The 13,647-nt window shown below is 38.0% G+C and overlaps 1 protein-coding gene across 3 annotated transcripts in view; it reads left to right on the top strand.

Annotated features, from left to right (window-relative positions):
• CSPP1 (centrosome and spindle pole associated protein 1) overlaps window positions 1–13,647 on the top strand; it is a 126,881-nt gene that overhangs the window by 82,802 nt on the left and 30,432 nt on the right. For all 3 annotated transcript variants that reach the window (XM_011940905.1, XM_011940904.1, XM_011940906.1), the window contains 6 exons: window positions 937–1,049; window positions 5,676–5,825; window positions 6,221–6,367; window positions 9,067–9,171; window positions 10,941–11,007; window positions 11,595–11,712. In XM_011940905.1, coding sequence (XP_011796295.1) covers window positions 937–1,049; window positions 5,676–5,825; window positions 6,221–6,367; window positions 9,067–9,171; window positions 10,941–11,007; window positions 11,595–11,712 — 700 coding nt within the window. The remainder of the gene's footprint in view (window positions 1–936; window positions 1,050–5,675; window positions 5,826–6,220; window positions 6,368–9,066; window positions 9,172–10,940; window positions 11,008–11,594; window positions 11,713–13,647) is intronic.

Here is a 13,647-nt window from a genome sequence, read left to right on the forward strand (position 1 = left end):
AGCCAGGCATGGTGGCACACGCCTGTAGTCCCAGCTACTCGGGAGGCTGAAGCAGGAGAATCGCTTGAACCTGGGAGGCAGAGGTTGCAGTGAGCGGAGATCATGCCACTGCACTCCAGCCTGGGTGACAGAGCAAGACTCTGTCTCAAAAAAAAAAGAAAAAAGAAATACATGCTTTAGTTTAATGGTATAAAATAGAACGAGTCAGAAACTCAATATAAAAAGTTATGTGAGGCTTAAATTTAAATGTCATTTTTTTTCCTGTCTGCATTCAAAGAGACTCTAAGGGTATAATTGTTTTTCAAATTGCTTTTATGAAATAATTTTTTCCATTCCAAGAATATGCGATACTATAAATTTATAGGTAATATATAATAAAAAATTTTTGTTCATGTTTATATCTCATTAATTTGATAGTTTTAAAAATAAAAACTATTACAACAAGACACATTCTAATTTGTTAAATATGTTTTTCAAAGCTGACTTTCTATTCTGTCATTTAAATTGTTCGGAAGAATTTTGAAATTACTGATTTTTAAAAACAATTTTATATGTTATTAAGCAATATTCTTAAGTAAAGGATATTCATATACTGAAGAATATAAATATGTACTTTTTTTCTCTCCATAAATTCTATTTTAAAGCCTTTGTTGCAATGAGGGTTGTTTAAGCTGTTAGCTTTTATGTTTACTTTGTATCTTTCAGGTATTATTTGATTTTGTTAACTGTTAATTTTATTTTAGTTTTGCCATTTTTCTTTCTCTTACTACTGTTCACCTGATCTTTAGATTCTAATCTCAACCTTCCTCTTCTGATTTTAATCTCTGGACTTTTTTAAAAATAAAATGAATTTATTAGCAAATGGTTCATTCTTTAACTGCTACATTTTCTAAGCATTGGCTAATAGTATGTTTTTTGCAAAATATTTCTTTCAAGGTCATATGCAAACACAGAGCTCTCCTTTTGCTCGGGGAAATGTATTTGGTGAGCCTCCAACTGAACTTCAGATTAAACAGCAAGAATTATACAAGAATTTTCTTCGTTTTCAGGTGAAATGCTATTTGATCAGTTTCAAAGTTTCATGAGATTTTAATAAACAAAACTTGCAAAGATTTTCTCCAGGATAAATACTAAATTCTAAAATGCCATACTTTTATCTAAAATATCTAATTTATATCAGATCAGATACCAGTAGTACAAAAGTTATTTCATTTCCTTGTTTCAAGGAAATAAGCAGATGTATTAAGTATAGTAGTTGACTTAATCTTTATTTTATTAAATCATTAATTTTTTTTATTTTTTTGAAATGGAGTCTTGCTCTGTCTACCCAGGCTAGGGTGTAGTGGTGAGATCTTGGCTCACTGCAACTTCTGCCTCCTGGCTTTAAGTGATTCTCCTGCCTCAGCCTCCCAAGTAGCTGGGACTACAGGTGCCTGCCACCACACCTGGCTAAATTTTTGTATTTTTAGTAGAGACGGGGTTTCACCGTGTTAGCCAGGATGGTCTCGATCTCCTGACCTCATGATCTGCCCACCTCGGCCTCTCAAAGTGCTGGGATTACAGGCATAAGCCACCGCACCCAACCAATTTTCGTGTTTTTAATAGAGACGGGATTTCACCATCTTGGCCAGGCTGGTCTTGAACTACTGACCTCAAGTGATCTGCCCACTTTGGTCCCCCAAAGTGCTGGGATTACAGGTGTGAGCCACCACACTCAGCCTAAATCATTAATTTTAAATCAAAGAAGGCTGAGATTTCAAAAACTGACTTACTAAAATATTCATCTATTAGGCAGAGAGTGCATCTTTCTAGAGATTTGTAAGTTATTAGAAAATCAATGTATTTTTTCCAAATGATATTCTTGACTTACTACAGATTGTAAATAAATAAAAATTAGATTTAAGATAATCACAGTTTACAAGTATTTGCCCCATTTATGTATATAGGTAAGTAGCATTTAACATAGTAGAAATGCCCAGACTATTCCCAAAGGAAGACACTTGAACATCCGATGTTTATGAAGCAAACAGACTTACTCCTATACTGGGTGTACCCTGGGCTGAGTCCTAGGGGTGGAGCCTGAGATGAATGTGAAATACTTGCCCATGAGGGACTCACAGTTTCTTATTTCCTTAACTCCCTCCGCTTCACACTCACACTTAGATACCAGTGTCAGATTAATCTTATGGCCTGGTTAATCCTCCTTTGATATGACTTTTCACCTGCTATTCTTCTTTACTCAAAATCTGGTGGTAGCTTCTCTTTGTCTACAGAAATTATCTCAACTCTTGAACCTAACATTTAAGATTATGTAATCTAACCCCAAACTCTTAAACAGATGCTCTCAAACATATCTTCTTTTTAATCCTAATTATTCTTGACTCTTAAATAAGGCAGTTACGTAATGGATATAGCCTTTAAGGATGATTGATATTAGGCTGGGTGTGGTGGCTCACACCTGTAATGCCAGCAGTTTGGGAGGCCAAGGTGGGCAGATCTCTTGAACACAGGAATTTGAGACTAGCCTGGGCAACATGATGAAACCCCATTTCTACAAAAAATTAGTTAGGCATGGTAGTGTGTGCCTGTCACCCCAGCTACTCGGGAAGCTGAGGTGGGAGGATTGCTTGAGCCCAGGAGGCAGGAGGTTACAGTGAGCCAAGATATGCCACTTTACTCCTGCCTGGGCGACAGAGTGAAAAAAGGATGATTGATGTGACATCACTGTTTAAGGTACAATAACAGGATTAAAAAGACTGGAAGCAGGGACATTTTACTAGCATGGGTGACAGTGGAAATTGATGGAAAGTCCTTTTTAAGGTTCAACAGAAACAATATAGATGTTGAATGTGAGAGACTGGTATCAGAGGTCCCAATATTTTGCACTCAAGTCAGGTAGCAGCAAGTTGAGAGTTCGGAGTCCCTGTTGAACGTAAAGGACCGTGTGGTATTGACCATGACAGCAGGTCAAAATTTAAGTACCTCCTCTAATGCTTAGCAGTTCTTACCATGGTCTAAGGTAGAATTCAGCCAAAAAAATCTTAAAATTGTATAGCCTTTTATCGTTCGTAAGATCCTTTTACATATAGTATCTCATCAAACCTCAAATTTCTCTAAGGGGTGTTTTATTACCTCTGTTTAATAACATACAACGAATACACAGACTAACAGGCTCGCCCAGGGTGTCAGAGCTAGCAAATTGTGACGCCATTGCTTGAATCCAAGTCTCCAGACTTTAAGTGTAATATCTGTGGATATCACACTTCTATTTATAGGATTCACTAGGAAGTCTTTACCTCTAGAAAAGCTATGGTAATGGGGGAAGCTTTAACTATTTTAGTTTCAACCTTTAGTTCTTCCACCCTGTCAATCCTCAATTTATCTGTGAATGGATTGCTTTCAGATGATGGTTTTTAAATTTTTCTTTCAGCAGCCTCTTAAAAATTTCTTCTCCCACCTCAGACAAAACCTAACATGTTATTCTAAGAAAATGTAAAATAGATCAATGATATTTATTATTACTATCAACAATATAATGTCAGATAAAAAGTATCCAAAACTTTTGTTAAAACAAATATTATGAAATGTTCAAATCTGTACACAAAGATGTTACATAAGAAAAGCTTTAGCCTGAGGTCTGTACAGGTAAGTTCTACAGTTAGCTCAAGTTAATGCATCAGAAGTCTTCATGCTGTTAAAATTTGGCGAATATTAATAACACTTGTGAATTGTTGACATTTTTTATCACAGCTTTAAAAATAATTAACAAATAAAATATTTTTAAGAACTCTGAAGCAATTTTGTGTTATGTAATTGGAAAACCGTGACAAGAAGATAGCTTTCCCTGCCTTCCAGACCAGAAAGCTGTTGAACACCTGTCTAGCATTCCTGTTGGCACTGAACTTTGGCTCCATTAGGTGTATGATCCATTAATAGCTTAAAAATTAGAATTCTTGGCCGGGCGCGGTGGCTCAAGCCTGTAATCCCAGCACTTTGGGAGGCCGAGACGGGCGGATCACGAGGTCAGGAGATCGAGACCATCCTGGCTAACACGGTGAAACCCCGTCTCTACTAAAAATACAAAAACTAGCCGGGCGAGGTGGCGGGTGCCTGTAGTCCCAGCTACTCCGGAGGCTGAGGCAGGAGAATGGCGTAAACCCAGGAGGCAGAGCTTGCAGTGAGCTGAGATCCGGCCACTGCACTCCAGGCCGGGCGACAGAGCGAGACTCCGCCTCAAAAAAAAAAAAATTAGAATTCTTTGATTTTGATGGAGAAGTGACCCCTGTGAATGTGATTTTTTTTTCCGTGGAGTAGGAAGAAAGGGGAACTGAGTATTGAATATGAAATTTTGATGAATTATAAATGATGTTTTCTTTAGGCATATTGGACTTGAAGAAGTGATTGCATGCAAATTGCTAACTAAAAGTACTAAATATTAGGCTTGTGCATATTTAATTATGTTGTGAGAAAGAAGTGTTGGAAAAAGCCCTAGTACATAAAATCATAGGATGTGTTAGAAGATTCAAGTTCTTTTTTTTTTTGACAGAGTCTCACTCTGTCGCCCATGCTGGAGTGCAGTGGCACAATCTCAGCTCACTGCAACCTCCATCTCCTGGTTTCAAGTGATTCTCCCATCTCAGCCTCCTGAGTAGCTGGTATTACAGGGACGCATCACCACGCCCGGCTAGTTTTTGTATTTTTAGTAGAGATGGGGTTACACCATATTGGCCAGGCTGGTTTCGAACTCCTGACCTCAGGTGAGCCACTGTGCCCAGCCAGATTAAAGTTCTTGTAGCTCAAAACTTAGCAGCACTAGATAGAGCAACCTTGAAGCTAGAGGAAGTACAGACAAGAAAAACAAAAATATGCTGAGTTGTATGATCCATACCTAAGGGTAACTAAAATTTGTTGATAACTTTAAACCAGAGACATGAATACCTGGTTGCAGTGCTGCCATTCTTCCCTGCCTCATTCACTGGGGGTATGGACTGTCTCTCTCTTAGAGCCTTCTTTCCTTCAAATCTTAGACTCTAGAGTACTCAACACTGCAGACTCCGGGTAGCATTCAAGATGAAACTTAATTATGAGTCCTTGTGACCTAAATCCTCCTCCACCTAATAGTTTTAGTTCTTTCTCCATTAACCTCTATAGTTAGGAAAGAACAAAGGGCATTGGGGAGAAGTGGCTCTTGCATTAAAAGATGATTGAATACTAAAATACTAATTTCACTGTTACTTTAGAATAATAATCAATTCCAAGAATTTTGACATATAATAGCAGCAATCACTATAAAATAATATAATCATGAATTAGTTGCTTAGAACCTTCTATATAGGAGGAACTTTTATGTTCCTTACATTGTTTCACTTTAATTCTTTAAGCACTCCTTTGAGATGTAGGCATTAATAACGGTTTACTAGAAAAAAGAGAAAACTGAGGACAAGCAAGTTTCTTAAGGTCACACAGTCTGTTTGGTGGAACTGGAATTTAACTCAAAGCTTTTAACAGTCCAGTAAATCATGTAGCCTCCCTGAAAATACAGGAGACTGAAAAATTGAGGAACATGCAAAAAGAGAGTACAAATGTTGAGTTTGTATGCTATCAGAAAAAAAAATAAGTGATGTTCTAACTTTTCAATAGTTTTACAAGAGAAATAACTAGGTTTAATTTTTTAGATTGAGGAAAAGAAACAAAGAGAGGAAGCAGAGCGAGAGAGACTGAGAATTGCCGAAGAAAAAGAAGAAAGACGGCTTGCAGAACAGAGGGCACGAATTCAGCAGGAGTATGAAGAGGAACAGGAAAAGAAAAGGGAGAAAGAGGAGGAGGTACATCTTTTTTCCCTATTGTGTTTTACTACTTAATCTGAAGGTGAAATCTTTATTTTGACTTGAAAAAGTATTTGTTACTTATAAAGGAGAACAGTGTTGGAGTACATTTAGAAAATATGAGATCACTATCCATTCATTGGATAGTATTTTATTAAGGTGAAAGGGTAATTTAAGAAAGGAGATAAGTGATGACTTTAAAAAAATAGATGTAGGCTGACTGAAGACTTTATAAAAGATGCCTAGTATTTTATTTTTAAGCAGACAGCTTGTGTTAAAGAACCCCATATCGTGTCATCTATATCTTTATCTCATTTTATCAGAAAAATAAGGCAGCACATTTTTGAATGTACTGTAGAAGGAATATACGGAATGCATATTTTTCTATTTTAAAGCAAAGGCTAAAAAATGAAGAGCATATTCGGTTAGCTGAACAAAGACAAAAAGAAGCAGAAAGAAAGAAGAAAGAAGAAGAAGAAAAATATAACCTACAACTTCAGCACTACTATGAAAGAGATAATTTGATTGGGGAAGAAACAAAGGTAAGTTTCAGACAAAAATGTCAATCAAACCCGTAGTTTAACCCACTTTCACTATGAGAGTTGTGTAGCTGTTAGAAAAGGGGAAAAAGAGGAGGAGGTGCCTTTGTTCCTGTTCTGTCTTACTGTGTAATCTGGGCACAATGTACTGAACTTTCTATATGAGGTACTGTCAGTGTACTTTGTTGGTATTTTCTGTCCATTGAAGGTAATGAATTTACTTACTTCAACCATTCTTAGTCTCGTTCCCATGGTGTATGTGGCGCCACCTAAGAATATGGTATGCAGACAGTACAACATGAACTGTTTGTTATAGTTCATGATAAGACTAATACAGAAATCGAGAGTGGTTTTTTAATATATATGTATATATATATATTCTTTCAAACAATTCTCCTGCCTCAGCCTCTCGAGTAGCTAGGACTACAGGCACACACTGTCATGCCCAGCTAATTTTTGTATTTTTAGTAGAGACAGGGTTTCACCATGTTGGCCAGATTGGTCTCAGACTCCTGACCTCAGATGATCCGCCCACCTCTGCCTCCCAAAGTGCTGAGATTACAGGAATGAGCCACCACGCCCGGCCTTCTTTCTTTTTTTTTAAGAGACCAGGTCTTGCTATGTTGCCCAGCCTGATCTCAAATTTTTGGGCTCAAGTTGTCCTCCTGCCTCAGCCTCCCAAAGTGGTAGGATTGTAGGCATGAGCCACCGCACCCTGCCTCACAGATAATTTTTTTTGTTAAATTCATCATTTAAGAATGAAAGAGGCTGGGCGCGGTGGCTCACACCTGTAATCCCAGCACTCTGGGAGGTCAAGGCGGGCAGATCACTTGAGACCAGGTGATCGAGACCAGCCTGGGCAACATGGTGAAACCCCCATCTCTACTAACAAATACAAAAATTAGCCAGGCGTGGTGGTGGGCACCTGTAGTCCCAGCTACTCAGGAGGCTGAGGCAGGAGAATCGGTTGAACTTGGGAGGCAGAGGTTGCAGTAAGCCGTGGTCTCACCACGGCACTCCAGCCTGGGTGACAGAGTGAGACTCTCAAAAAAAAAAAAGAATTAAAGAGAATTGTTAGTTTCCCATAATTATATTTCTTGTAATTTCTTTTTTTTTTTTTTTTTTTTTGAGACGGAGTCTCGCTCTGTCGCCCAGGCTGGAGTGCAGTGGCTGGATCTCAGCTCACTGCAAGCTCCGCCTCCCGGGTTTACGCCATTCTCCTGCCTCAGCCTCCCGAGTAGCTGGGACTACAGGCGCCAGCCACCTCGCCCGGCTAGCTTTTTGTATTTTTTAGTAGAGACGGGGTTTCACCGTGTTAGCCAGGATGGTCTCGAACTCCTGACCTTGTGATCCACCCGTCTCGGCCTCCCAAAGTGCTGGGATTACAGGCTTGAGCCACCGCGCCCGGCCTTGTAATTTCTTATGCTTTTTAAAAATGTTGTTTTTTTTAGCAATATATACTTTTATGATGTTATAATTTAATTGTAAAGTACCATAAAGTTTTAAATCAGCTTTATCCCATTTAGTGCATTTGCCTTTCTGAAATTAACATTACTGTCATTTTTTAAATTTATGTATGTCTGATGTATATTTTTGTCTATTCCTTCAGTTTTACCTTTGTGTCACCGTATTTTTCATTTAGTTAGCTTCTATATTTAGTTTGTTGAATTTTAAAAATCCTAATCTGAGTTATGATCTTTTTATTTATTTATTTGTTTATTTAGAGACAGAGTTTCGCTCTGTTGCACAGGCTGGAGTACAGTGGTACAATCTCGGTCCACTGCAACTTCCGCCTCCCAGGTTCAAGTGATTCTCCTGCCTCAGCCTCCCCAGTAGCTGGAATTATAGGTTCAAACTATCACACCTGGCTAATTTTTATTAGAGACAGGGTTTCACCATGTTGGCCAGGCTGGTCTTGAACTCCTGTCCTTAGGTGACTTGCCTGCTTGGCTCCCGAAATGTTGGGATTATAGACATGAGCCACTGCACCCGGCCTAATCTTTTAAAATAGGGATATCTAAATCCATGTATGTTTATCAAAACTAATGTCTTTGATTGCATTAATTGCATTTCCTACTTTTTTGTGTTTTTCTTCCTTGAGAGCTTTTTGGTCTTTTGTTATATGTACTATGGCTTGTTTGCTGCATCCTCTACAGGGCTTTAGAAGGTCTATGTTGTATTTACAATGAAGTTTTTGGACTATAAGGTTTAATACACTATAAATTGAAACGTAGAACCCCATTGTGATCTTGAAAAGTCCCTCATCCATGATGCTGTTAGTGATTAGATCTAGATCTTAGAGATTGATTTGTATTGTTTTCCAGAAGAAGGATTTTGTTATTTAATTTTTTTGTATTGTCATGGTATCTTTTTATTATTAAAGATGATTTAGTTTTGTTATATTTTTTCTTTTTTGTTGCTTTACTTGAGTTTGTTGATTTTTTAAATCCTAATCTGACAATCATACTGTTTTAATAAAGATGTCTAAATCCGTTTATGTTTCTTATAACCAACATGTTTGGTCTTACGTAATTGAATTTCTGACTTTTGTAAAAAACATTTTATTAAATAAAAGCAATAACAATCTAAACTTCTTAGATGACTTTCTTAACTATAAGGGGTGTGTGTGTGTGTGTGTGTGTGTGTGTATGTGTGTGAGTGTGATGAAGCAATTATGCTCTTAAATTTTAAAAATTTTTCAGTGCTTGAGACAGCCTTCTCCTATAGTTCCTGCCCTTCAGAACAAAATTGCAAGCAAACTCCAAAGACCTCCTTCGATTGACAGCATCATACGTTCCTTTATTCATGTATGTACTTTCATTTTTATTTGTTCATCCTAGCTCAGTTATTTTGGATGGGGGATTGAATGAAATTTTCTTTTTCATTATATTTGGATAGGTTAAATTTTTTCAGATTTGAAATACAGGTGGTATCTACAGTAATTTGCCTGCTGCTTCGATTGTAACTGATAGTGCTTGGTGCCCTAAAGTTTCTTTTGACGAACGATAATTTAGCCCCTCAGGCTAGCTAGCTGTAGATATGTTCATGTAGTCTGTTATACTTTAGATTGAACTACAAGGAAAAGAGAACATGGAAAATGTTCTAAGATTGATCCTCAAGTTGATGCTTGAAGAATATGCAGGAATTTGCCTTGAAGAGGAGGGTGAGGGATTTTCAGCTTGTGGAATGTAGTGGAGAGCAATGTAAGCTCATGGCACATGTGGAGAATCTTCCATGGTGTAGTCTGGCCTGATGATGCCTGTGCATTAAGGCAGCAGAGGAGGTGGATGTCAGAACATGTGTGGCATGCTGTATGGAGTGCTAAGAGCTTTGATTTTGTTCCATAGGCTGGTAGATTCCAGACAGGCTAATTACCAGAATAGGTAAAGAAATGTGTCAGAAGAACATGTTTCTGAATCCCACCCTTTGAGATTCTGATTTAGTATGTCTGTGGTAGATAATGCATGGGAATTCATTGTAATATTTAAGTAGGGGAATGACATGGCCACTTTTGTATAATGTTTTTTCAGGCAATGGTGTGGAGATAAGTTTTGGAGGTGGGGCAAGACTAAACATGGAGATAAGATACTTTTGCAGAAGTCAAGATGTGAGACTGAGGACCCAAACAAAGGCAGTGACACCAAGAACTGAGAAGGTGTGACAGCTTTATGATACATTTAAGAGACATAGTAGTACTATTTGTTGAGTGTGTGGTGGGTAGGAGTCTATGATAACTTTCAAGTTTTTGGTGAGGGTTGTATAGAGTAGGCAGTTGAAAATACGAATTGTGGCAGCAGAATGAGTTCTGGACTCGATTTGTAGTTCTGGACATCATCAATATATTGGTGCTTGTTAAATTAGTACCATTGTCTACGATGAGTGTCTACAAGAGAAGTAAAGGAGGCTGAGAATAGAATACTGGGGAATTAACAACATTTGAGAAGCAGGGAAAGGAATAGAGAGAGGGTGAGAGAGGATGGCAGTTGTGACTGGCCAAGTAGAATGCCCACTGAATATGTCACTTGGGGGTCACTTCATGACTTTGGTGAGGGCAGTATTGTTGGAGTGATGGGTGTGAGAAAGCAAAGGCCATAGCTGTGTGTTGAGAAGTGAATGAGAATAGGCAGTAGACCCAAAAGTACTGCATTTACTGTTCTTTAAGGAAGCTCAGCTGTGAAAGGAAGGACAGAATGGACAGGAGACAGTGAGCAATGAAGGGTGAGGTAAAATTTTTTTTTAAGAAAGGGAGAAGTTTTTACACATAGGCTGAGAGGAAGGTGCTTGGAGAGAGGAGGTTGGAAAAAAAGAATACTCGGAGGAGAATGGGAGTCAATTATCAGATACAGAGCACAGATGAAGGGATTCTCTTTGGGTAGAGGCAAGGACACTTCCATTGTGTTGAGAAGGAAGAACAGATATACATGGTAGATATACTCTAGAATAGATACAAGTTTTGGAGGTAGGATAGTGTGGAGTTTGGTTTCCTTTACATGTAAATCCTTCAAAAAATTACTCCCTTCAAGCTTCTGTGTAGGGAAGACATACTGAGCATGTCTTTGTCATTATTGTTAAACAGGAAAGTTCCACGTCCAGGGCACAGTCACCCCCGGTACCTGCCAGGAAAAATCAGCTCCGTGCAGAAGGTAGAGTTAATTACTAAACCTGTTACCTAGAGTATTTCCCTTTTTAACTTTTCATTTTGAAATAATTATAAACTCATAGAAAACTGCAGAAACAGTATAGAGAGGTAGGTGCTGTGTACCCTTTCTCCAACTTTCCCCTGGGGTAACATCTTAGGTAGTACAGTCTCATAGCCAGGAAGCAGACATTGGTGTGCTCCACAGACCATGAGATTTTACCATTTTTTACATGCATTTATGTATGTGTATTTCTGTGCATTTTTATCATGCACAATTTGTGCGAATACCACTGCAATCAAGATACAGAACTGTTCCATCACCATAAAGGAACTTCCTTGTGCCTCTCCTTTATAGTTGCCCTCCCACAAGAATGTCGCTTCTGAAATGCCTATATTATAAAAAATGTACTTATGGGTCCTAATGACATTCATAATTATGATCTGTGTATGTGTGTATATATAAAATGTTAAAATATCTTTCATAAAATTGTCTCTGAGCAGTTTCACTTTATTATTAGTCAGGTTGTGTTTTAATGTTAAGTCTTTTGTTCTTATTCCTGTCGTGTTTTACTTATCAATGGGAATTTGCAGAGGAGAAAAAAAATGTAATTATGGAATTATCAGAAATGAGAAAACAACTTCGTAGTGAAGAGAGGCGTCTACAGGAGCGATTGCTACACATGGACAGTGATGATGAAATTCCTATCAGGCAAGTTTAGAATTGCACTTTTTGTTTTCTCTTGAGTTTTTTTACTTCACCTATGCAGTAATTTTGCAGTTTGGGAACAGGACTAATTCATCTTACTTAGAATCTCCTTACTTTCCTTTTTCTTTGTCTTTTACAAATTCCGTTGTAGAAATTCAGTTCTCAAGGGGATTCATGTTGTAGGAATGGAAATTTCTGGGTTGGAATAATTACAGACAGTAGTTGAATTTTAGAAATTTTTTTTATATTTTCCATTAATAACGTAGCTTTCTGAAATACTTTTTTTCAACAAAATCACTTACAGGCTACCAAACATTTCTGATCATTTTTGCCAGGAGTCATAAATTTTTAAAGCAGTGTTCTTCAAACTTCAGTTTGCAGTGTTTTAGTAGGTTGTAAAATCAACATAGTGGATAACTACCACATTTTCTTTCTTTCTCTTTTTAAAAATAAACTTTCTATTTTGGGATAATTTTGATTATAAAAAAGTTGCAGGCTGGGTGCGGTTGTTCAAACCTGTAATCCCAGCACTTTGGGAGGCCAAGGCAGGCGTATCACGAGGTCAGGAGATCGAGGCCATCCTGGCTAACATGGTGAAACCCTGTCTCTACTAAAAATACAAAAAATTAACTGGGTGTGGTGGCATGCACCTGTGGTCCCAGCTACTTAGGAGGCTGAGGCAGGAGAATGGCATGAACCCAGGAGGCGGAGGTTGCAGTGAGCCCAGATCACACCACTGCACTCCAGCCTAGGCGACAGAGCGAGACTCCGTCTCACAAAAAAATTAAAAAAAAGGTTGCAAACAATACATAGAGTTTCTGTACACCCTTCATCTGGTTTTCCCTATTGTTAACATCTTGTATTACCATGGTATGTTTGTCACAACTCAGAGGCTGACATTAGAACATTACTATGAACTAAATTTGAGACTCTTTGGATTTCTCCAGTTTTCTACTAATGTTCTTCTTCTGTTCATGGGCCCCATACAAGATGTACCACGTTGCATTTAGTTGTCATGTCTCCCAGTCTCCTCGGGTCTGGGACAGTTTCCCAGTCTTTTCTTATTTTTCTTGTGAAAGTCTACATGGGCACTGGCCAGGTATCCTGTAGAATGCCTCCTTCTCTAGTCTGGATTTGTCTGATGTTTTCTGATTATTAGACTGGGATTAAGAGTTTCTGGAAAGAAGAGCACAGGCACTGTTCTGACATCATATTGTATCGGGGTACATGATATCCACATGATACCTCTGGAAATGTTAACCTTGGTTAAAGTAGTGTTTGCCAGGATTCTCCACTAGAAAGTTAACTATTCTTTGGTCACAAATCACTAAATCTAGCACACCTGCAAGAGTGAGAAAGGGGTGAAATTAAGCTTCATCTCTTGGAACAGGGGGTTACCCACATATAGTTTTTAGAATTCTTCCATAAGAAAGACTTGTCTCTTCTTCCATTTATTTATTTATTCAGTCATTTATTTACTACTGTCATCTCATGTATATTTATCTTACACTTTGGGTTATAAGTGAGTGCTACATTATTTTGTTTCACAAATTGTTCCAACTTTGGCCATTTGGAGCTCTTTCAGGTTGGCTTCTGTGTCTCTTTGACATGTCCCCATCCTTTCATTTTTTGAAGACTTCTTTCCAGATGCCTCAGGATTATCTTGTATTTCCCCTACCCCATCCCTAGAATCAGCTGTTTCTCCAAGGAGCCCTGGTTCCTTTTGGAGAATGTGTTTAGAAAGCAGATAAGCTGGGTCTGTTTATTGCTGGGTGTCACTGCTTCTAGGCCCTCTGGATAATATATGTATGTATACTAAGTCATAAATATAAACATATCTATAATTGTTCCTATATCTATTTGTATATATATTAAGTTCGTACCAATGTCTCTGATTCTAATCCAGTATGTGGTAGGATTTTTTTTTTTTTTTTTTTT

The sequence above is a fragment of the Colobus angolensis genome, unplaced genomic scaffold (assembly GCF_000951035.1).
Source record: "Colobus angolensis palliatus isolate OR3802 unplaced genomic scaffold, Cang.pa_1.0 Scaffold194, whole genome shotgun sequence".
NCBI classification, from domain to species: domain Eukaryota; kingdom Metazoa; phylum Chordata; class Mammalia; order Primates; family Cercopithecidae; genus Colobus; species Colobus angolensis.